This window comes from Cololabis saira, chromosome 22 (assembly GCF_033807715.1).
Source record: "Cololabis saira isolate AMF1-May2022 chromosome 22, fColSai1.1, whole genome shotgun sequence".
Taxonomy (NCBI): Eukaryota; Metazoa; Chordata; class Actinopteri; order Beloniformes; family Belonidae; genus Cololabis; species Cololabis saira.
This window is the reverse complement of record NC_084608.1, coordinates 13,719,470-13,743,014: the sequence shown is the minus strand read 5'-3', so window position 1 is coordinate 13,743,014 and position 23,545 is coordinate 13,719,470. Positions and strand designations below refer to the sequence as shown.

At 41.4% G+C, this 23,545-nt stretch overlaps 2 protein-coding genes across 2 annotated transcripts; both read right to left on the bottom strand.

Annotated features, from left to right (window-relative positions):
- Positions 1-1,539: 1,539 nt before the first annotated feature.
- On the bottom strand, positions 1,540-4,230 carry si:dkey-73n8.3 (uncharacterized protein LOC100150965 homolog). The gene is made up of 7 exons (XM_061713899.1): positions 4,183-4,230; positions 3,902-4,017; positions 3,526-3,681; positions 3,321-3,425; positions 2,938-3,147; positions 2,288-2,480; positions 1,540-1,939 (listed from the first exon to the last, which is right to left on the bottom strand). The coding sequence occupies exons 1-7, from the start codon at positions 4,194-4,196 to the stop codon at positions 1,837-1,839; spliced, it is 897 nt and encodes a 298-aa protein (XP_061569883.1). The 5' UTR covers positions 4,197-4,230; the 3' UTR covers positions 1,540-1,836.
- A 4,307-nt stretch (positions 4,231-8,537) lies between these two features.
- Positions 8,538-22,986, bottom strand: tnfrsf11a (tumor necrosis factor receptor superfamily, member 11a, NFKB activator). The gene is made up of 10 exons (XM_061713897.1): positions 22,697-22,986; positions 18,691-18,769; positions 18,182-18,307; positions 17,747-17,893; positions 17,571-17,661; positions 17,168-17,244; positions 16,849-16,953; positions 16,467-16,516; positions 14,052-14,970; positions 8,538-10,038 (listed from the first exon to the last, which is right to left on the bottom strand). Exons 1-10 carry the CDS (start codon positions 22,769-22,771, stop codon positions 9,755-9,757), a joined length of 1,953 nt encoding a protein of 650 aa, XP_061569881.1. The 5' UTR covers positions 22,772-22,986; the 3' UTR covers positions 8,538-9,754.
- Positions 22,987-23,545: the final 559 nt, after the last annotated feature.

Below are 23,545 nucleotides of genomic sequence, written 5' to 3'. Positions count from 1 at the left end.
AATTTACTCTGGGGGGGGGTTCACTCTGGCCAGTTATCTGATCTCTGAACAGCATGTATACTCAGACAAGTGATCCGATCTTCTGCATGTCGTTATCTGATACGATCAGAAATCCGATCTCTTTGCTGCATGTAAACGTACTGACCATTTATAGCAAGTGAAGCCTGATGTGGTCTTCTCTCTGATTACCTTCTCAAAGGTGTTCCACAAGGATCTATATTGGGTCCAGTGCTTTTTAATGTTAATATTGCACACAGGTCACTGGTCCCTCTAGATACATCTATACACATGATGACACTATGATTTATACATCTAGTCCCTTCCCGACTACTGTATTGTCTTCACTGAAAGCTACTTTCAACAATGTCTCCGGTGCCTTTTCTAGTCATCATTTAGATGTAATTACAAACAGAAAATGTTTTTTAATATAAATCTACCAGGGGTTATGTGTTCCTGTAAAATGTCTTCCTTGGATGACTCTGAGTTTGATCATGTCAAAAGCTATGAGCACCTCCATGTCTTGACAGCACATTATTTTGGAGCACGTAAACATTTTGCTCACAAAGGTCAAATCTCAAATAGTGTTTCTTTACTGTGATAAATCCTTGTTAATACATTCTGGAAAACAACTTTTGGTTGAAATGACCATGTCCCATATTTTGATTTTGGTGATGTAATCTACAGAGCTGCCTCAAAAATCCCTCCTTCACCAATTGAATGTTATTTGCCATACTGCAATCAGCTTCGTGACTGTGGCTCCATCTGGCTGAATTTCCTGAGAAGGTCATGAACCCCCGGATGTGCATTTCCTATGTCAGAAGACGCTTGAACACATTTAACTCAGCTAAGAATGTCTGGGTTGTGTCTGCACCAGAATCCTCAAGTGTCTTTGGCACCTCATGAGCTACCAGACATTTAAATAAGCTGGAATTTAGCATATGTCAACTTCAAGATGAAATTGCCAGAAAGCAAATGGGGACTTGCTGTTGTCTTTGGGAACCGCTCAACCTCTCATCTGTGCCTACTACAAATGAGCAGTATAATATTCTCTGCTAACTGAAAAAAAGGCTATGCTTGTGTAACTTTAACGTCTTGTCATGGATTCTCCCAAAAAGTCATGGCAGACATCTTGAGAAATCAGTTTCAGGTTCTCCGTGACAATTCCCGTACCTCGTCAAAAACCAATCAAATGGTTGTCAAAAAGAACAAACTCTGTTATCGCATGACTACAATAAATCAGCTTGATAAGCGTTGAAAAAGGCACTCCCAATCTAGACTTCTCCAGAAAACTTAAAAAATACACAGAAAGATGCAAAGCGACTTTAGAGACATGTAAAAAGTTTAAAACAACTACAGCAACAGTAAATACCTGGAAGAGATGCTTAATGACAGAAACCCAAAACAACTACAGCAACGACAATATGACAAAAATAACTAAAACACCAACATACAACTACTAGAAAGTGTACTATGACTAAAAAAGATACTAAATTGTGATAAAAGGGAAAAGAAATGATTCATAATGCTGAAAACAATTGAAATGAATAAATAATTAACCACAATTAAACAAACAAGAGCAGGTGGTGAGCTTTTTATTGCAAGCAGCTATCGTTATGTCTTTTAGCTGCACATTTAAGTATCAGCCTTCTTACACTTTCCAATTCCACCGAACAATAACTGTCATCTAATTTTAGGCCTGGATCAGCATGTCTCTTGTCTGCCTACACAGTATCTGTCTATCACACGCATGACATTCAGTAAAACTAGGAAGCTTCAGCATAAAGCAGCATCTCTGAAGCGGCCTGTCTGTTGCTGCACAGCATGCAGGAGAGTTGTTCATCTCCAGCGGATGCCGAGCATGTGGCAGCTCACAGCCCACAGCTTCAACGCAGTGCCGTCATCCTGGCCTGCTCTGCAGCTGTCTGCACTGGCACAGTCCCTGTACAGAGAGGGAAAACAAGGGAATGACACGATAGACGAGAAGGTGTCACATCCTTTTATGAAGCAATCAAATTCCTCTACGATATGATATTAAAACTGTCCACAGCCAAAGTCTAAGCATGCAGGAGATGTTTATGGTGTAGTTTCGAAGAATACATTGAGAACAACTACATACGCTATCATTACTATCAATACTATCAATACTGCATATTGTCAAGGGAGACATTATTTTGTTGGGCGTTATATTGCTTGTGTCTGATTTTATTACGTAAGAGGCCTGGTTTGACTAGTTTTCACTTTCGCCACCAAAAATAAGAAAATTGTCCCAATTATATTTCAAACTGACCTATAAAATCCTCCGGTGACCATTTGGCTGTCGGGAGTGACGACACAGTAGATGTTGGTGTAAGCTCCCTCTGCAGGGGTCCTGATCATGAAAGACAAAATCTTGATTATGTCCACAAGAGGGCGCCTTAAATGTCTTGTAATTTCAGTGTTCACCATGCCGGGGTCCACTGAGAAAGCCGTCACACCAAGAGCTGGGTAGGAAAATGATACAGAGAGATTAGATACAGAGATGGCCGTCAGGTGGATGGATTTGGAAATCCTCTTTTCACATTGACAAGAAAAAGGAAAAACCTTGATAACTTTCACAATGTCTCAAATCAATGCATGTTTTAATAGAAAAAGCATAAGAACCCAAAGAAGCCCTAAAACATGTGTTGTGGTTATTGTTTTTTTTAAACTGGTCAGATTAAAAGTAAAACTGACAAACAGTATGTTATTGGCGGAGGGATGGTTGTATTTTCCATAAAATTGTTTGTACTTGCTCTGTCTGTAGCCCAGAGCGATTGCGGTTGAGGCATGAGACTCTCACATTGGCAAGAGATGCAGATCGTTTTTTAATGCTCAAGCAGAGAGAAAGAGAGGCACAGAGAGATGCATACAGTCAAAAACATATTGTTAGTCCTGCTGTCTCCTGGCCACACACCCTACCCTCTGTCCTTTTAGCCAGCTCTCGAGTGAACAGCACATTAGCCAGCTTGCTCTGGGCATAGGCCTTGACAGGGTGGTAGTTTTTATCCCCGTTCAGGTCATCAAACTGGATCTTGCCCATGGCGTGAGCTGCTGATGACACATTGATAACCCGGGATGGCGCCGAGTGCTTTAGCAAGTCCAGCAGCAGAAAAGTCAAGAAGAAATGGCCTGAGGAGGAATGAAAACAGTGGAAGTGGTGCAGAAGACGGTGAAAATTCGTCATGGGATAAGGAAATAAAAGCTGCATTCTTCCACACAATGAAATGCAACATCACTGTCATTGACTGAGAACACAAACAAGCTCTCCTCTCTCTTTTTTTCTTAACACTTTCAGCTCCTACCCAAGTGATTGACTCCAAATTGCATTTCAAATTCATCCACAGTCCTGGCATGAGGACACATAGCCACACCTGCATTGTTGATCAGGTAGTGAAGATACTTCTCCGCTGGAAGACAGAATATTGTCATGGATATTACAGTTTTTATGGGACATGCACAACTATGTGTGTGAAAGAGAGAAGAAGAGAGAGAGAGAGAGAGCCTTACTGTTGTAAACGTTTTCAGCAAACAGGCATATCGATTTGGTGTTAGCCAGATCCAGTTGCTTGACAACTACCTTCCCTCCCTCCAACTCCCGCATGATTTCAGAAGCAGCTTGTTCTCCTTTTGCCGTGTCTCTGCACGCCAAAATCACCCGGGCACCTGAACACAAGGGAGACTCATTCTTCCACATGGCAAAGGGGTTTGCATGTACATGCATGCTGAAATCTGAATCAGGTTTTCTTGGTTTAAACCGGTATTGTCCTTTTTTCTTATGAATGAGGTTATTTCATTAATTAAGCTTTAAATATTTCCCATATAGGTACTCTGAGAAATGAAAGACAAGAATGTGGTCTTTAGATATATAGCTGTGCTTGCTTGCCTCTTGCAGCAAGGTCTTTGGCTGTTTCTTTGCCTATTCCAGTGTTGCCTCCTGTTACTACAGCCGTCTTCCCGTCCAGCCGCACATCCGAAGAACACTTGCGGATGAACAGAGACCTGACGAATCAGATATGAGAATTTTGAAAGATCATTGAAGAAAATGGCTTAGAAAGAAAAATCAAAAATGGAAAAATCGCATTCCAACCTAGAAAAACACTTAATTGACAAGATTTATCTTCCCATATGTTTTTTTCTGCTGTGGATTTGATCAAAACAGCTTACCTGATAGCTTGCATCTCTGGAGTTTGTAGCAAAAAGGCCAAATCTCTCCCAAAGTTTTTCACTGATGTTGCTTCAAGAGTCAAGTCCAGCGATATGGTGGAGAGGAGAGGTGCAACTTGGGAAAGTTAGGGAACAACCACTTTGTTTTCCCCCTTTAAATAGCTTAAAGTTCTTAAGCAATCGTCATTAAACACAAACACTCTTCTGTTCAAAGTCGGTTAATGCAACTAATCAATTCCAGCTGAATTTCAGATTGGGAATCTGATGAGCAGTCACATGATGAGGGATGGCATACATCCTTTCAATGAGACTAACTGAGAAGGGTTTTTGTATCTTGTTCCAGTCCACAGACTACAAGTTCAGAGCCAGCAAACTAAAAGTTTGACAAAAAAGTATTGTGATGTAACACAGCTCTTTCCCTTCATAACCTGCTGTGAAATTACCACTACATGTGTCCACGATGTTGATTAATTGATTAAAGAAATACATAAAAAGCTATTCTAGCTGTGACAGATCAGGGTTGTTGTTGTTGTTCCTGAAGTCTTACAGGAACATGAGCACCTTAAAGTAACACAATTGTCCAGGTGTTGTCAAGTCAAGTAAATTTGCCCCCAAGTTTGAGAATTAATCTCGAGCGATCATTCACATTTACTCCGTAAGACTATCAAAGCACCTGAGAGTAAAATCATTATCTGTGATGTAACCAGAACTTGAGTCACCCAATTGATCGTATCTGTCTACCGTGTTCTGCAAGGCTGCAGGTGAAATTCAAAACCTGCTTCCACAGGTGAGACGACTATAATTTCAGCATTTCATCAATGTGGATTTTTTGGTGCTTTCCGGGCTGCACTATCCTGTTCACTGAACATGCTAGACTGCGGTTCCATTAGCTGATTGGGGTGAGGGTGCCCGTTAATTCAGCCCCTAAACGTGCAAGATTACTCAAGAGTGACTACCTCCTCCTTCAGAGACTCTTTAATGCCTTTTAAACTGTTATAAATAGAAATTTAAATAGTGTTTGTAAGTATTTGGCAGCTACTGTATACATATTTAGAAACATCTTAGGCTGTCAGACCTTTTACCATATTGATTCAGTCCCCAGAAGCATCAAAACCAATGCAAAAAAAAATATATATATTAATGTACGAGTTGTTGAATGATCTAAGGGAAGAACACTGTTCAGTGAGGATGGTGGGCGTTTCTTTGAGTAATCTGTAGTGCCGGTCTAATGGGAACAGTTCAAATGAAGAGTTCACTGTTTCTTTTCATGGTATTAGTTCAGGAGAGGTAGCAGCTGTTACTAATATCCTCCAGGGAGAGAAAAGAGCAGCCAAATAATTTTTGTGTTTTGTTGATCTGGAGGGTCTTTTTGTCTGCTGCTAATGGCTGATATATGCGGTATGTCCTGATGCCTTGTCTGGTGGACCTTTAGAAGGCCACCAACAGCTTTCCTCCATCTGTCCATCTTCTTCCACTTAGTCAGTTACCACTTATCCAGGGTCAGGTTGCAAGGGGAAAATTCTAAGCAGAGAAGCCCAGACTTTCCTCTTCCCATCCACTTGGGCTCATCTAGGGAGATCCCAAGGAGTTCCCAAGCCAGGATACATAGTCCCTCCAGCATGTTCTGAGTCTTCCCCGGGGTCTCCTCCCAGTGGGACGTGCTTAGAAAACCTGGTCTGTCAGGCGTCCAGGAGGCCTCCTAACCAGATTCCTGACCCACCTCATCTGGCTCCTCTCCACTCGGAAGAGCAGCAGCTCTACTCTGAGCCCCTCCCGGATGACCGAGCTTCTCACCCTATGATTAAGGGAGAACCCAGACACCCTGCGGAGGAAAGTCATTTCGGCCATTTGTATCCATGATCTCGGTCCCTACCCACAGGCCATGACCATAGGTGTGGGTGGGAACGCATAATGACAGGAAATGAGAGTTTCGACCTTTAGCTCAATTCCTTCTTAACTATGACAGACCGATGCAGTGTCAACAACGCTGCTTACGCCACACCGATCTGCCTGTCAACTTCCCACTCCATTCTTCCCTCACTCGCAAACAAGACTCTGAGATACTTGAACTCTTCATTTTGGGGAAGGAACTGATGTCCAAACCAAAGAGTCCACCCACTCCACCCTTTTCCTACTGAGGATCATGGTCTCAGATTTGGAGGTGAGTCTCATCCTGCCCACTTTACATTTGGCTGCAAAACTCTCCAGTGAGAGTTACAGGTCATTGCCTGATGAAGCCAACAGAACCATATCATCTGCAAAAAGCAGATGATTTCATAAGTCACCAAACTGGACCCCCTCCAACCCTCAGCTGTGCCTAGAAATTCTGTCCCAGAAAAAAATGAACATAATCTGTGACAAAGGGCAGCCATGGCAGATTCCAACCCTCATGAGGAACTAATCTGACTTGCTGTTGGCAGTGCAGACCAAACCCTGACACTGGATGTATTGGGACCGGACAGCCCGTATAAGGTTGTGGCACCTCATATTCCTGGAGTATTCCTGACCGGAGTCCTGGAGGGACACAGTTGAATGTCCTACAAAACACATGTAGACTACCTGGGAAAACCTTCATGCACCCTCCAAAACTCTACTGGGGGTGTGGAGGTGGTCCACAGTTCCAGAGCCAGGACAAAAACCCCACTGCTCCAGCAGCTTTTTCAGTCATTTAGTTTTTTTTAATGAATATTCTCAGAAAATTGTAAGTAACTGTATGTATAAGTAACTTTTATGATTGTTTGGCTCTAATGGTTTTTGTTGAAAGTGTTCAGACAAGAAATGGGGTCAGAGAGGAGCGAAGACACATAGCAGGACTTGAACCGGGACGGGACACACACGGACTGTAGCATCTGTATATCTGGCCCCTCGGTCTTTCAGAATATCACCAATGTAAATATTGAATTGCAGAATCACTTACAGCCCACTCCAAATAGTTTTTAAAGTTGGATGCTGATTGTTTTGCTCAACCATTTACATATCTTTTTAATCTTTCTTTGTTTACAGATGAGAACTCCATCCAAGTCTTCTTTTATTTCTCTGTTGTTCAAATAAGGCGATCCTTCAGACTTCATAACCTTAGACCAACCTCCAAACTATATATTCTGTTCAGGATTGTTAAATCTCTTGTGGTTTAGCAATTGAAATAATATGTATATGTTACTATGAAGATTTCAAGCATTAAATTATATTATTGAATCTTTTTCAAGAAGTAACTTTGTGCTGCTCTTTTTACTGATTCATCAAAACCTTTTGATTCTGCTATGGATTTTGCTGAGGAGACTCTTTCTGTTCCCCAGGGATCCATTGCGGGGCCTCTTTTAATTATGTTTGGCAACATGACAAATCTTTTGAATCGTAACAAAACAAAACCAATTCTTCAATGCAAAAAAAAATAAGGCCGACAAACTTCCAAATGGTATCATGCATAGGCTGCTTCTATTTTTAAATTTCATGCCTTCTGTGTTTAGATAAGTATCAAGGGTCCCAGAAAAGTATCGTCTGGATTGGCACTGCTGTTTACAAATGGCTCTGAATTTGGTATGTAAAGACTGAAAAATTGTTGTTTTTCCATAAGTGGGATCTGAAACCTTTTAAAAATCACTCCTGAATTATAATGTGTAGTTATTTAAGTGATAATACTATTCTAAGGAGTTTCTACAATAAATATCACAACAAATACATTTTGTAAATATATTATCCCACATTGCTTTATTCAACAGTTGTTGGTTTGTTTATCTTAACATGAACTTTCCTCTAGGGGGTAGACTACAGCAACTAGCAACGTTTTAACACGTCCTATGTATCTTCAGCCTGTTTTGTCACACATTAAAAGCTAAAAAAAGCTGAAATCATTTAACTCTGCAGTCAGATTGTGTGTTGGCTAGCCAGCCATTTCTCATGTAAACCATATGAAAGCTAGTCATAACTTCCTGTTTTCACAAACAACCATAAAATAAGCTGAGATGAGACACACACGTACACACATGCACACACACAAGACACACACATATAAACACACTCCTGCTGACCCAAACCAGGCCTAAATGAGCACTGCCAGTTCCTCTCATGTGGTCTCTCTGTGACGCTAGCTGGTCTGACTGCTGGTGCAGTTTCTCCTCACAGCTGCTCGCCATCCCCTGGCCTGATGAAAGGCTGTCTGTCTGTCAACAACTGGGAAAAAGACAGAGAGGCCTTGCCACATATGTAATTAGCATTGCTTCACAGAGATTATAGATCATCACGAGAGAACGACTCTTTCATTGTAATTTGTCCATCTCAAAATAGTAAAGTTGACAGAGAGAAACCACACGGTACAGGACGCCAGCTGCGCATGAAAGAATCAAATACAAAATGTATTTATTGCAATCAAAATAGTCTTTCATTTATTCATTGCAACAGGTTTCATTGATATGTACATGATTTTTGAAGAGCTGCATAGACATGGAAGGTTGTGATTGTAAAAGAACACGTGCGTGTCGCCTCCTTTAACACATCCACACCATATATACTGTTTATATATATATATAAAATGAAAGAATATTCATTTCTCTTTCAAAAATGCATTATGCTTCTTTGAAATATATACAAACATTGATCACATATGCAACTTCTGAAATTATACGTTAAAAATTTACTTAGCAAATTTATTTAAAACAATTACAAACATTTTACTTTTCTTCATCAAAGCTTGTACATTAAAATATAATGAAACAACACAAACCAGTAATAAAATAGCTTATCAAATGCATAGCATTTTTTTTCTCTTAAACCCAGACTGCACTTGTGGTGCAATAAGAAAAAGGATAAACAAAGTCTACACACAAGCTAAACAGGCCTCATACCAAAACTGTATGTGTCCCATTAATGTAAAATAGCTTCTGTTAGATCCTGACACCAGAAAAATAAAACATTTACTCAGTGAAACTTTTACATTTCGTCACCACTTTTGTACAAACTTTGATTCCATCCAGCCAGAACGTATTATCTCAAGTAAATTGAATTTTCTTCCATCAAAAATGTAAGTTTATTTCAACATGGTAAAAGTCTTAAAGTCATCCAGATGTCAAATTTAGAAACGAGGAGTGCATAGCCTCAAACATGGGTTCTTAAGTGATCAGATATGAGGAATTAAATACGTAGGCGCTCTATGGATCAAGATCCAGTTGAAATTGCCACACACCATTAAAGATATTATGTTTTTCCAATTGGAACTCTCGTTCCACATCCAATTCCCAACAAAATTCCCCATCTTTGCATGGAAAGAAGGGAATTTCCGTTTGAAAAGGTGCAGCTTTCCACTGGAAATAAATGTCAGGAAAGATTCAGTCACTAATGCATGAAAGGAAACAAGTAACAGAGAAGGCTGTGAATTCTGGAGACATATTTTTTTCCCTTTTCTTAATTTTGTATGGAAAACTGAAATGGTGTGACAAATTGCATTTTAAGTACTGATATAACTTTACTGAAAGCCGCTAAGGTGACGTACTCAACACAGACCATCAGAATTCAGCTGTACAAGGTCCAACTGATGGCTATGGAGATGATTGCTGTCCTGACAGCCACTAGTCCCTTTTTATTTTCCCACTAGCTGCTCTTCCATCACTTCCTGGACTGGCAACGTCTCTTCTGCCAAGGTGCTGTGGGAAATGGAGTTCCCTTGTGATCGCAGGCTGTTCTGGAAAAAAGGTGCCGTCTCACTGGCCTCTTCCTGGACGGGGCTCCCAAAAGCATCGCCCTGCATCCCCTCGTCGCTGTCGTGGGACATCTGGCTGACGTAGACAACGATAACATCGCTGCTGAAGTTCATTACTTGTCCACTAGAGATGAAGGTAGTGTTGTGGTTCCCAGACACCAGGCCTGAAGGAAAACAGAGAGGATCATGAGCAGAAGAACGTGCCTGTAGGCAGAGGCTGATAGGAGGAACAGAAACAGGGTTTGAAACAAGTACCGGTTGTAGGAAAAATTCCAAATAATTCTGAAAACTACGCCCATGAAATAAGACCTCATATGGACATGGGAGGAAATACAGATACGCCGTTGTTACGGAAAACTTCCACTTCTCCCTAAGCACAGGCCAATAGAGTTTCCCCTGTTGATGACGAAAGTAGAGACAGAATAAAATCTTGGCCAACCTTGGGTGACTAATGGACAGTGGGTGCAATGACAATGCAGGACGGCCACAGACAGACCGCAGCTACACTGTCCACCATATCATTTCCTTCCAGCCACACTGGTTTGTCCGGAACTTTATAGCATGAGAAACTTAAGACTTATGGAGACAAGCAATTGTGTTTTTGGTGTTTTACACGTGACATTGTGACATTTTGCTGCTACTCCGCCGGTCTTCCAACCAATAACCTCTAAAATACGAGTTCTCTGGCTAAAAAAAATCTGCGAAATCTCGTGTCTTAGCGAAAAATAAGAATCGTGATTCTTATTTTCTACGCATTAAGTCAGAAATTAGAAAAAATTGTTAATAAGCTTTACACTTGAGGAAACACCAGCGTAAATGTTAGTTAAAATATTATCCAAAGACTGCTGGTTTCTGAGACTACTGTGGGGGCTGGGGTGGGGGGGGCAGGGGCGTGCCATCATCTACAGTTGAAACAAGTTGAGCAATTTAAGCGTAAAGCTGCTGACCTTGCAAATTGTGGCACGTTACTAAACTCCAAATGGGCAGAAAAAATTGCTCGTCCAACCGTTTCATCCTAAGATTTATGCGTGGACAGTTGAGTCGACAAGGAAGGGCTGCGTTTTAAATACAGACACTTGCCTCAGAGTACATAATCATAATCCATGCAAAAACTATAGCAGATACATAAGTACAAGAGATAACCTCACACACACATCTTTAAGTATGTTGTAGACATGAATACAAATCAGACACATTATGTTTTATTTTTCAAGAGGAGTGTGGTAATGCATGTTATGTTTTTTATTCCTTAAATGAAAGAACCTGTATTACTACTAATGGAGAGCTCAGCCCTACTATCACAGAGTTAAATCAACCTATTGATGGCAATAGGTTTGAATTTTCATTAGTGACCAAAACGGTGTAAATCAAAGTAGTGTTAATTAGAAAATATTATATGTCTGCAGCATAATAGTCATTAACCTAGTTCTGATATTGCCAGTAGCAACAAATCCATTGTAACCATCTTATGGGACTCAAATAAGTCACTCCAGTTTAGGGACAGTGAAAATAGAGAGCCTAGAAACAAATCAATGTAATTCTAACTTTGTGTGTGTACAAAAAGTGTATTAAAGAGGACTGTTTGTACAAGGCGATTACTGATAATGTTTAATGTTCTGTCAATAGAGGCAAAAAAAATGTACCTCTGCTTCCAAATCTTGCTTATTTTGTCAAAAATATAGACGTACTAATCCAATTCTATGACAGCAGAAGCCATTAACTCTCCTCCTTTTGCATCTGCTGATAGTACTTAACGCAATGTTGGTAATCAACCCGTACAGGATTATGACACTGTAGCAGCAAACTGGAACTGAACAAACACTCCTTTTTATACACTTTTGTATACTAACAAACATTTAACTAAAGTTACAATAATGGACCTAGCATTGACCTACTTCAAGCTTGGATAGGACATTTCAACCCAGAGGTATTGCCAGACTTTCTTACTTTTGCAAAAACGTTTATATATTTTTTTCATGTTTTGCATGGCTGCTAAAGTCACCAGTGATGGTAATTTGCTCATTAAAGGGTGATGATTCAGGGCCCTTGGTAGTAAAAGTCAGTGCTCATATATTATTCCCTGTGATTTAAGTCAAACTGGGAGTTAAACTTTGTATGTTGTTGCAATTCATTTCACCACATTAAGCCTCTGGTTCCTATTTTAATCCCACCCTCTGTCTGACTTTCCAGCCGACAGAACAGGCCGACCCTCCATGACTCACTGCTCATGTCTCGTCTGTTCACACATACGTGCCTGTGCGCATACGCACACAAACACAAACACACACACACACACACACACAGCCGCAGTAAAAGTAAGCAAACACATTGTAGTGGACATGTTTACACCTACACACAGACACACCAACACAGACACTCACTGAAAATCACACAAAGCCCTATAAATTTGGAAAAAAATAGGCAAACACCATCACATCCTCAAAGAAAGTATGTTTCTGTGTTCTCCGTAGCAGGGCCCTTCCCGGAATACCAGTCCACAAGGTCTCGCTAGCAAATATGTCATTTCACCACAGCTTTGAAAACAAAGCTCATTGGAATCCGTTTGACTTCTTTTGTTTATCCTTTCTTAATCCCGCTCTGATTTTTCTGGATACCCAACAACTTCAGCGTTTCACTTCTCTGAAAGGGATTGAGTTGAACTGTAGCAGAACACCTCTGCTGATCGCTGTCCAAGAAAACCACACTCGGACCCAGTTTTCCAAAAATCTTTAGCCTTTCTCACAGAAAGCTGCCAGTTTCAGTGGGAAGACAAGACGGGAGTCATTAGTGCTGTTCAGATCCTCCTGATCACACGAGGCAAAAGATGAACCTGATGTGCTCCAGCGGTCAGCTTCTGTGTAGGAACTCTGCCCGCCTGGAGGATAATAAGCACTTCGGTTGGAGAGGCAAAACCTCTGACCCCTGCTTAACTTTTAAAGAAACAGCATGTGCTGGAAGGGCGTTCAATCAGTGGCATGATGGGAAATCTAAGCCGGCAAGTATAATTAAAATACCCAGTAATAAGTGAGAGTCAAAAAAAGCCTTCACAGGATGGTTTGTGTGTGTTTTTGTTGGGAGAGAAAGCTTATAAAAGTATTACTCAAGTTGTGCACATCTTGTTTCAATTAAAGTTGTGGTCACTTTGCGCAACCCTAAGGAACTCTGGGTAAACAGGAGCTTTGTGCTGTAGATGGCATAGTTCACGCTGAAACACACACACACACACACACACACACACACACACACACACACACACACACACACACACACACACACACACACACACACACACACACACACACACACTGAGCAATATTTATTCAAGTGTGGTTCTGGTGGTTCACAAATGCATCAAACACATATCTTTTTCTTGCGCTCTGTGTGGTCCCAAGAGTTCAGTGTCCAGATATCAATGCTCGCTTTAATAAAACATATTTCTTGGAAATAATCCCGCAGACCTCAGATTGTTGTGCTGAAACCAATCCTCTGTCATGTATTCGGCACGTTCACCTGCTTTCATAATGAACCGTCACCACTCAGTTCTCGGGGTACATTATGTAAATACTCTTCCCGCAGGTTTTTCTCTTTGGCATCACATGAAGGCCGTTGTGAGAAAAACACAAGTCCAAACATGTGACAGGAAAACTTTCCATTAAAACCAATCTATATTTCATTGTGTCATTGGTGCTGGCCGGGCCCATCTACTCTGCAGAAGGAAGTGAATGGAGTCATGCGTGGGTATGACCCTGCAGAACGGCCCAGCAGACAAACACACCCATGGTCTCCGAGTTGTTGTAATGAACCATTATCCACAATACATTCTTTTATATTTTTATATAAAGAATGTATATTTTATATTTATATTTTTAGCCGGGGGACTGCCAATGGAAACTAGCTCTGTAGTTAAAATTGGGTGCATTTGCATTTTTAATTCTAAATGTATATGAATGTACACTGTCCCTTCCCAAATAAACGGAATTGAATTGAATTGAATACAAACCATTTTGGCTGTAGTTTACCAAAAAAAGACAGAAAATATACCATGATAAAGTTTTATTATAATGTTAATTCTTAGTTATTTCATATTTAGTTCTAAAATATTACAGAAATTCATTTCATTGACTTTGGAAATGGCCCTTCTGCATAGATGAGCTGAGATTGGTGAGGTGGGACCTACCTGAGGTGGGTGTTGGCTCTGCCAGTTGACTGTGCAGGCTCTCTGGTTGGCACTCCAGTTCTGACTCTCCCAAAGGGAGCTTGTTCTCCCTTCTATCCTCCCAGGTAATTCCCTGGCCTCGCTCCGGGCTCGAGGCCTCAGGGGGCTTGTCCAGGTAGAGATGACCCACCGACAGGGAAGTCATCAGGGGGCTGACCGAAGTCAGGGGGGAGGTTGTGCGAGTGTCTGTCAAGGGGGAGTCTGTGCTCGTCAGTCTATGTAATCCCTCCTGTTTCACCGGGGATCTGTCAGTCCCGTCCGAGCTGAGCTGCAGCTTCACCTGTGCCTGGGACAGTGGCAGGCAGAAGTCGGAGGAAGGACTGATGGGAGGGACGACAGAGGAGGGGTGGACGAGAGGAGAAGAGAGAGACACAAGCGATGCGGCGTATGTCTCAGTCGTAGACAGACCCATGTTTTCTTGACTTCCAGCTCTTTTACTGTCACTCTTGTCCTCTCTCCCGGTCTCGTCTCCATCCTTCTGTCCTTCTAGACCACCACATGAACAGGTTCCTGACATCCCTGAGCTCACTGCCTGTGTGCAATCTTCATTTTCCCCTACTTCCAGGGGCTCGTGGATGGGAATGACACACATGCAAGAGCCTGCCAGTAGCGGAGAGACACTGAAAAGCTCTTCTTCTGACACCTCCTGTGGCTCTCCAGATCCTTCACTCTGATCCTCTGTCGCTGTTCGTCCCTGAACCCTTCCTTTGTCTGTCATCTCCTCTGTGAAGGGGAAGGTGTTTGAGGGCTCATTTTCAGGACTGCAGGGTGTTTGACAGATGAGTTTTGTTATCTCACACGGTGAACCTCTGAGGCCTCCAGGGCCTCCTCCAATCCCTCCTCCTGCAGCTCCACTTGGGTAAAGAGGGGCCAAAGTCTCCTAGAAGGATAGAAACAATGAAAGAAAACGTTGGAAACCACAACTATTACAGTCATCCGATGGGTTTTTTTTGCATGTAAAAACATGATAAAAATCAATCATAGTAGGTCTTAGTATTTAGCAAATCCAACCTCAGATGAACTACCGCACCTTACTTTATTTCACTGTGCCATTATTTATTTAACCAAAAGTTGAGCCAAAAAAAGAAAGAAAAACAAATGGGCAAGCCATTTAGGCAATTTTATGTTCTGGAGCACTCAGTACGTTAACACAACGCCAAGAGGGAGTGATATAAGCAAGGGTCTCAGAAAAGCAATTGTTGCTGCATACCAATCTAGAAAAGGTTAGAAAGCCTTTTTCAAACAATGACACATGGAGAAACATAATCTACATTGTAATTCACAGTGCTCAAGACAGTTGCCAATCTTCTCAGTAGAGGACATCCCAGTAAATCTACCACACTGTATCAGACTGTGCAATGCTGGGAGAGATATGAAAAGAAAAAGGCACATCTAAGGCCCCTCATGCCCTACAGAGCTTATTGAGCACAATACATGTCAAAGTCTTTGAAAAGAACAATAAAAACTGTATTAAAAAAAAACTTCCTGTCAAGCATGGCAGCGGAGGGGGATGATTTTGGATTATGTTGCAGCCAACAGACTCCTCCCTACTACAGAGACAGGAATGATGGCATTTGTCTGATAACTGAAGCTCGGTTGAAACTGGGTCATTTAACAAGAATAGCAGGAAAATATGAATGACTATAAAGTGCTGTACATAAGTGAATGCCTAAAGACCTCAATGAACAGGCTTCAGCCCGCATTTGTAAATCAGAACCTGTTGCTTGCTTGATGAACTAAAGGTTTAATAAAATAATAATAATAAAAGCTGAAGGAAGGAATGGGACAAAATTCCTCAACAGGATTGTGAGAGAGATGTGAGCACTTATCACTGCCACCGTGGATCTACAAGCTATTGAGTCATGGAGATACTTAGTGTTGCCCATGTGATTTTTTATTTTTAGGCTTCATTCTTGTTCAATTCTTTTAATCTATTCTTTGCATGCATAAAAGCCCTTCTTTGAACTTCCCACTGCACATACTTGCGCCAAATCTCTGTAAATGAGTAAACTCTTCCATTCATGTTTTTTCTGCACTGTGGATGTGAGGAAATGATATTTTAATCATCTGTATGTCTTAGTACGGAAGTATATGGCAGGATTGACAATAAAACTGACATGGAATCAAATAATGGGACAGTGAAGAGTCATATATTTGTCTGAGCTTGTACTTTTCTGATAGACACAATACTATCAGATGATGCCTATCATATCTTTACACACAAAAAAGACAGGACTGAAAAAAAAACTGCCAACTTTTGCCCATCACTGAATTAGCTGTAAGAAGGGTTCTCCACATTTATACCGTACTGTATCTGCCTGGAATAAATGGAGTCCCCTGTATTTCTTTATGTTTTGAACTGACATTTCCCAGTACCTGCTGTATCCTGGTCCTCTTCAGATTCTGCACACAGGATCGCAGATTAACTACCAAAATAAACAACATTGTGTAAATACAGGGAATACATTTGCTTGTGCAGCTAAATACATGCAAATTTTCAACCAGTTGCATGTTGATGGTTTATAAGCCTGACAGCGTGGCACTTTATTAGTTGTGGATAATTTTCTTGGATTTTTTTTTCTTTTGACATAGATTTGTAAAACATCTGTCCGTGTTACCGATTTGATAATAATATTGTGACACAAAGATTTTTTTTCCATAATATTGCATTACAGTATAATAAACAGTGTCAAATGAGAACAATAATGAGAACACACTGAGAGGAGGAGCTGACTGCGGGTGCAAGAGATCGACCTACCAGAGAGCAGCTTCAGCTTGTCCTTGTAGCAGAAGAGCAGCAGAATGAGGAGACACAGGACAGTAATGACTGAAAGCACTGAAACTATAACCCAGGGGGCCGTACCTGTAAAATAAACACTTCATTAATGTCCCCCAAATATTTAAAATGTCATACACGCCATAGAGTTACTGTTTATGGTGAGTCAAGAGTGTTGACTCATTGATTTTCTGTGACATTTAAGCTTTGCTTTGCCGTTAATCAGATTTGAGTAGTTGCTCAACATGTATTGACATGAGTTAGTTCATGACTGCCTGCAACGAGCGTGTCCAAGTCTTACCAGAGAAAATCACTCCACACTTGGCATCTGCCCGGGCGCTGCCTGGCTGCAATTCATTCCTTCCCTCGGCGTTACAACTGGGAAACGAAATCAAATAACAGTTAGGAGGAATATTTGTACAAGAACATGTACCACTTTTTTTTCTTTTAAATGTCTGTGCGGTCTGATACAACAATGACAGAAACAAAGAAGAATGTATTGAGAGTAAAGGTGATATTGTTTTTCCTCTCCATCGTCATGGCCATCATTACAGCCGGCTGTGGTCCAGCCAGGTTCCAGTGGAGGTGGTGAACATATTACTCATGATAGCTGAACGAGGGAGCTACCCAGCTGCATTTTCCCTCCACAATATGTCAAAACATTTACCTTCAAATCATTTGTTTCTGCGTGTGAGTCTACTTACTTGGTCCATTGTTTGCATGGTTCAGAATTAAAGTCAGCAGAGTAGAAGCCTTTATGACACGGGATGCAGATCTTCCTTTCATTCGTTGAGCCTGGAAGTAAGCACACAGATTGTCATACATTTCCTCTGCAATTGTTTCACGTAGAGGACGTTAAGGTGTTTGATGGATGTTTCACCTGGATCCACTTCGAGACCAAAACCAGGGCGGCACGTGGGTATCTTCTCACAGAATTCACAGTTGATGGGATGACACTGGAGGTCGGCCCGGCAGCGACACGGCTCCTCTGCCAGGAGGTTCTCAGGGCTCTTAATAAACCCCTTACCTGGACGACAAATAAGGGACGTCATGTGTGTTGTATCCAAAACTGCATGCCCCACTTGTTATGCTGGAGTATTTATGAGCAGAGGTCTGAAATCGCTCTCTTATGAAGTAATGATGTTAATAATAGATCATGAAAACCACATTTTTACGTCTTCAGTGAGAGAATTTTTACGCACATGAAAAGTCATTGTGACAATCAGAGTGTGGATAAAGAAAAGTCTGACATCGGTTTTGTACACATAGTTAATTCTTTTTGGATTTTGTTTTTGTTTAAGCTGCAGGTACTGACCTATATCACAGTACTTCTGCTGGAGACAGCGCTCGTCTTCGGTCCAGCCAGGCTGATATTCACCCTTAGAACATTTAATACATTTCGTCCTCTGGGAATCAGTGCAGCGAGAAAACACACGGAAACCTGTTAAAAAACAGATCAGCGGGGGAGAGAAAAGGACAGACAGGTGGATTTAACAACATACATGGATATTTGATCAGAGTAACAAGTTAAACACCAGGAAAGAACAGAGAAAAGGAAAGAAAATCGAACTAACGCCTTGAAATGTTCAGTAAAATGCCCTTGAGTGGATTTGTGAACATGCGCACGTCTATCTATTTTTGTCCAGAATGTTCCGTTTTAAACATCCTTCCTCTTTTGCTTATGTTTGTGAATGGAAATGTATTTTTGTCCTGATCCGTGTGAGTAAACCCGATGTGTAATATTCTACCCCATGCATGTGTCTAGCGTTTATGAGTGTGTGTGTAAGCATGTGTGTGTGTGTGTGTTTGTGTGACTGTTATTACCTGGTCCACACTTCTCGCAGCATCTGGACTTTCTTAAATATTGTGTTTCCTCACACTGGAGAGATTTAGAAGCCGTAATCTAAAAAAATATAAAGACAAAGGACAAGTGTTGTGCATATTAATGTTTTTTCATTCATTTTATACATTTCCAAGAACATCTTTATCCTGTTTCATCTTCTTAGTCAATAAGTCACGTCTGTGATGAGGGGAAGATGATGGTTGAAATATTTCCAGGACATGCCCAGGAGTTTTTTCCACACTCTCAGAAACACCTGACCACAGTGCTGTGTGGCCTCCAAAAGCAGCACACCAAACTTACATTGTCCAGTTTCATAAACAAAGAGAAACCAACATGAATTAGAGAAGAAATTTAGCTCCTGGTGGGTTTCAGATACATTCGCCTGGTGCACATTAGCACTCTGTTACAAATGTGATGCTCAGATTTTAAGTTTGCACATTCCATAGTATTGAAACATTGTTTTTTTTTTTATAAATGGGAAATCTAGTCAAAAGGCTGCAAACCCACACCATGCACATCTGCATCCTGTGCATACCCTCCACTCACCCTAAATTTGTGGCTGGTTACCTCCTCGCCACTTTGCTGAATTACAGAATCTGGCTGTTATGACAGAGCTGTTGCCAAAGCCACAAAGTCTATATATAAGTGTAAGAAAATACAACCTAAAGGCCTGACTGCACTCTGACCCCGGACCAACCTCTTTTATTTTTTAATTCAGCCCTTTCCAGTTTCTTTTTCCCATGAAATTCTACACTGGCTCAGCCAGTGCTGCTGTATTTTCTACTGAAAGAAATGCTGAGCTTCAGCTTTTACCCCGCACAACATTCAGATGTAGTCCAGTCGAATTTGCTCACCTGTCATCAAGTCCAGCCTCATGGCTTTCTCTTCTTTCCCACAGTGCAACCGTGTGTCCACAGCATGCAACATTACTTTATGCCTTCATTGAAAGGTTTAATGTGCTATATTTCTTTGTTACATGAAGACGTTGACTCCTCGAGTTTTAATTTCTGAAATCTTGCTTTCTCACCATTAAACTTATAGACTCTAGTCCTTTCTTCCTGTGTCTCTCATCTCTCCGCGTTGAACTTTGTTTAGCCCACATGTCAGTTTTTGTGGCTTCAGGCAACAACAGCACAACAGGAATACTGGCTCGCATTTAACTACCTCCAACCAAGAGTCGCACATCAGCCAGCCTTTGTTTCATAATCTAACCAGAGGGATAATGATGCACTGCGCTCACAGCTCACACCACAACTCTAACGAGGACCATGTGCTGCAGCAGATCCAAGTGACAGAAGCATGAAAGATTCCCATGCAAAGAGGAGGCAGGGACGGATGGACTGACAGACACAGAGACACATAGCTTTTAGTCTGCACAGCTGATCCAAACTGAGCAGGAAACCAGAGGAATGATGGAAACTGTGCTTTTGTTACTGCCAAATCTAAACTTTGAGAGGTCTGAAGCGGTTTCACTCACTAAATATATATATGTAAAAGGGTAAACCGGTTGATCCGCCTCATGAGATTATAGGTTATCATAGTGTAAAAATAAAACATCCAGGCTCAACTAACTTGATCCATTTGAACTCAAACACACACTTACGGATGCAGAAACTGTAGACGTTTGCTGAGGATGGAAACGTAGAAAAATAAAGAAGCTCTGACCTCTACCAGTCACATTCAGATACAACTTGTTCACTAGAGTTGTTTTGATTTTGTAAAAAGGAAAGGAAAAAGAAAAACCCTTCACCTTCAAACATGACCGTGACGCAGAAGCATTCCAGTTGCAGAGATGGAGAGAGAATTTGCATAACGGCCGCAGCAGCTGTAGGCGCAGCGCCAGGAGACGCACGGCCGCCTTTTAAGCCTGTGGTGGGGGTTGGAGGGACTGATTGGGGATAAGGTGCTGTAAAAGCATATTGCACAACAAGCAAATCTTTGTCTGGTGTTTGCACCTGCGGTTAATCCTTTAAAGCTATTAAAAAGGCCATCTTTAGTGTCACCTGCAGGTACTCTAGATTACATCTGACGCTCCTCATTTTGCATTAAGAATTGATTCTTAATAAAGCATTGTGGGTTTTTTTCTTTTCCACTCCTGGAAACAAATCCGGAGGACAAAGCGAGGGTAAGACTGAGAAAACTGTCAGTCTTTGAGGATATGATTTAAACTCATCTTATTGACCAGGGAAGAAAAGATGATTGTTATTAGTTAGAGCTGACAACAGCCCATAGGTGCGGCAAACAAATCCACCTTGCTCCACACAAAGCTCTTCTGTCCTGACTGGAGCTTTGTTGTCTCCCCTCAACTGTTTCAGGTGGCTGCAATCAAATCAAGTTTGGATCTGCAGGTCTGAGGCAATGCAACTTGCTGAAAATGAGATAGACACAACAGTAATTACTGTTATGATGGTGGGTGGATCGATCGACAAGCAAGAGTTTAGAAGAGAGAGCGCACTTTGGGTAAACTGAAGAGAAAAGGAGTCGCTTGGATGAAAAGAAATTGCATCAGAGGCAGTGACGTGGTGCTGACTGATGTTTGAAAGAGAAAACTGACAGATGGATGAGAGCGCAAATGTTTGGGATGAGTATACTTGGATGGGTGGAGGAGCCGGCCAAAGAAAACACACGGGAGCCACGATGGGACCCGGCGAGTAAATGAATCCGCAGAGGAACGGCGTTTTCTTGATTTACTCGTCTCTTAAGCTTTAAACATCTTGAAGTAATTCTGCATTGCTCAATGTCTTAAGCACTGCTTGAGATGAATTTGGAGAGAATTGGACAAAGTGGTTAAAAACCAGCACAATGAAGGGGAATTCTTTGGGGATATTGTGAGTCAGTGATGGTGAGAGAAAACCAGAGTCAAAGGTTCGCACTGTCACCTTAAAAGAAGAAAAAAAAAAGTTCCTTTCCTCTGACTTCTTTTCCAGGCATCAAATTGGTGTTTGCTCATTTCACATCCTGTGAAAAACATTTTTCCGATCTTTGCAGTGCCAGAGACTCTCTGGACCGCCGCGCAAGCGAACGCAGTGCCATCTTAAGGCTGATTTATGGTTCCGCGTTACACCAACGCAGAGCCTACGCCGTAGGGTACGCGGGGACGCGCACCGTAAGTCGTACCCCACGGCGTAGGCTCTGCGTCGATTTAACGCGGGACCATAATTCAGGCTGTCAGGCTCGTCCTGTTTCAACACATCTTGGTGGAGCTCACAGGGGAAAAAAACACTGGGAAAGAAGGCCGTCCGTTCCAGTCAAAGTCATAACTGCCTTACGGTAATCCAGGCAGTGATAGAGCTGGTGCCCAGCAGTCCCACCACCACAACCACATCTTATAAACCACTCCACCTGGACGCCGTTAACTGCTGGACTAAACAACATGGACAAGAACTCATAGCATCCATGCAGTTTTTGAAATAAAGGCTGAACTGAGACATTTTAGTGAAGGATCATTAGAAGTGGGGGCCTAATTGGCACCAATAAATCTCTAGACAGAAAGTTAAACGCACTGATCATCATTTAAACTCATTGAACCCTCATATATAGCCTATAAATAGATATCACCTCTATCTGTCCAAAGTTAACTGAGGTTTCCTGATGAGCCATTTGTGGACTCCCTCCAGACCAAGCGGGATGCTTTTTGGAGGGAGGGAGGCATCCGTCAGCCAGCTGTGGTCAAAACTGGAGTAAGATGTGGACTCGTCCCAAATAAAACTGTTTCCAGTTAATGTGAGCGCAAAAAAAGCACCCCTCCTTCCTTCTTTTCCAGTAATTCCCAATCAAATCAACGCATGCAAATAACACGATATTTGATTTGTTTTTTTCTGATTTAGAAAACCAAATCATTCAGAATCCCAATGTTTTGCATAAACACAATCCTGGCTCACTTGAATGAAACATTACAGCTTCAAGAGTTTTGTGCTTGAATGTTGAGTATTAACTGTGTCCGGACACTCCGCAACTTTATTATGTTATAAAGAGCGCATAGTTTACCTGTGCGTAAAAGGTGAAAACGACGCACATTATCCAGCCCCGGGATATCCATCTGGTGTCAAAATGCATCCCCATCTTTGGCGGTTTGTGGAAGACTGCTTCTGAGGCAAACTTTTTCTCTCTTTGTCAATGAGATACGCTAAGTTCACTTTTTCTTCTCATATATTCACAGCAGTTCACTTCTTCTGGTGCGTAAAGAGCTTCCGCACATGTCCAGGGTCAGTGCGGGGTCTTCATCCAGGCAGCTGCGGATCCCTCACCTCCTCCCACCGGCCCTGTGTGTGCGCTCACCCACGCGCTCTGGGGAGAGCTGCGAGACACCGCTTGTAAAAACTGAGAGAGGGAGAGAGGGAGGGTGGGAAGATAGAGGGAACTCCTCCCATCTTCTTTCATTTTTCTATGTATGACCAACCCAACCCTCCTTATCTCAATTATGCCTGATGTTTCATTGAAATCTTTATTTTGAGCATACATAAAAAGAACAATTACACAAAACAACAAAAAAAAGAATATCAATAAACAGTCATTTAAACAAAATCAAAGGGAAATAAACCGTCATGCCCGAAAAGGAGTAGGAGGAAGTAGAAAAACTTATGAGGTCCTACCCCTTGTTTCTATTTCAATTTTGCTTTAAAATAAAAATAGAAAAAAAAACAGCAAGCTTTACTTTATCAAATAAATGATACCTGTTATTACCTTATAAAATAGTACAGCACTATAAATATAAATAATATACATATACCTAGGCCTATATATATATATATATATATATATATATATATATATATATATATATATATATATATATATATATATATATATATATATATATATATATATATATATATA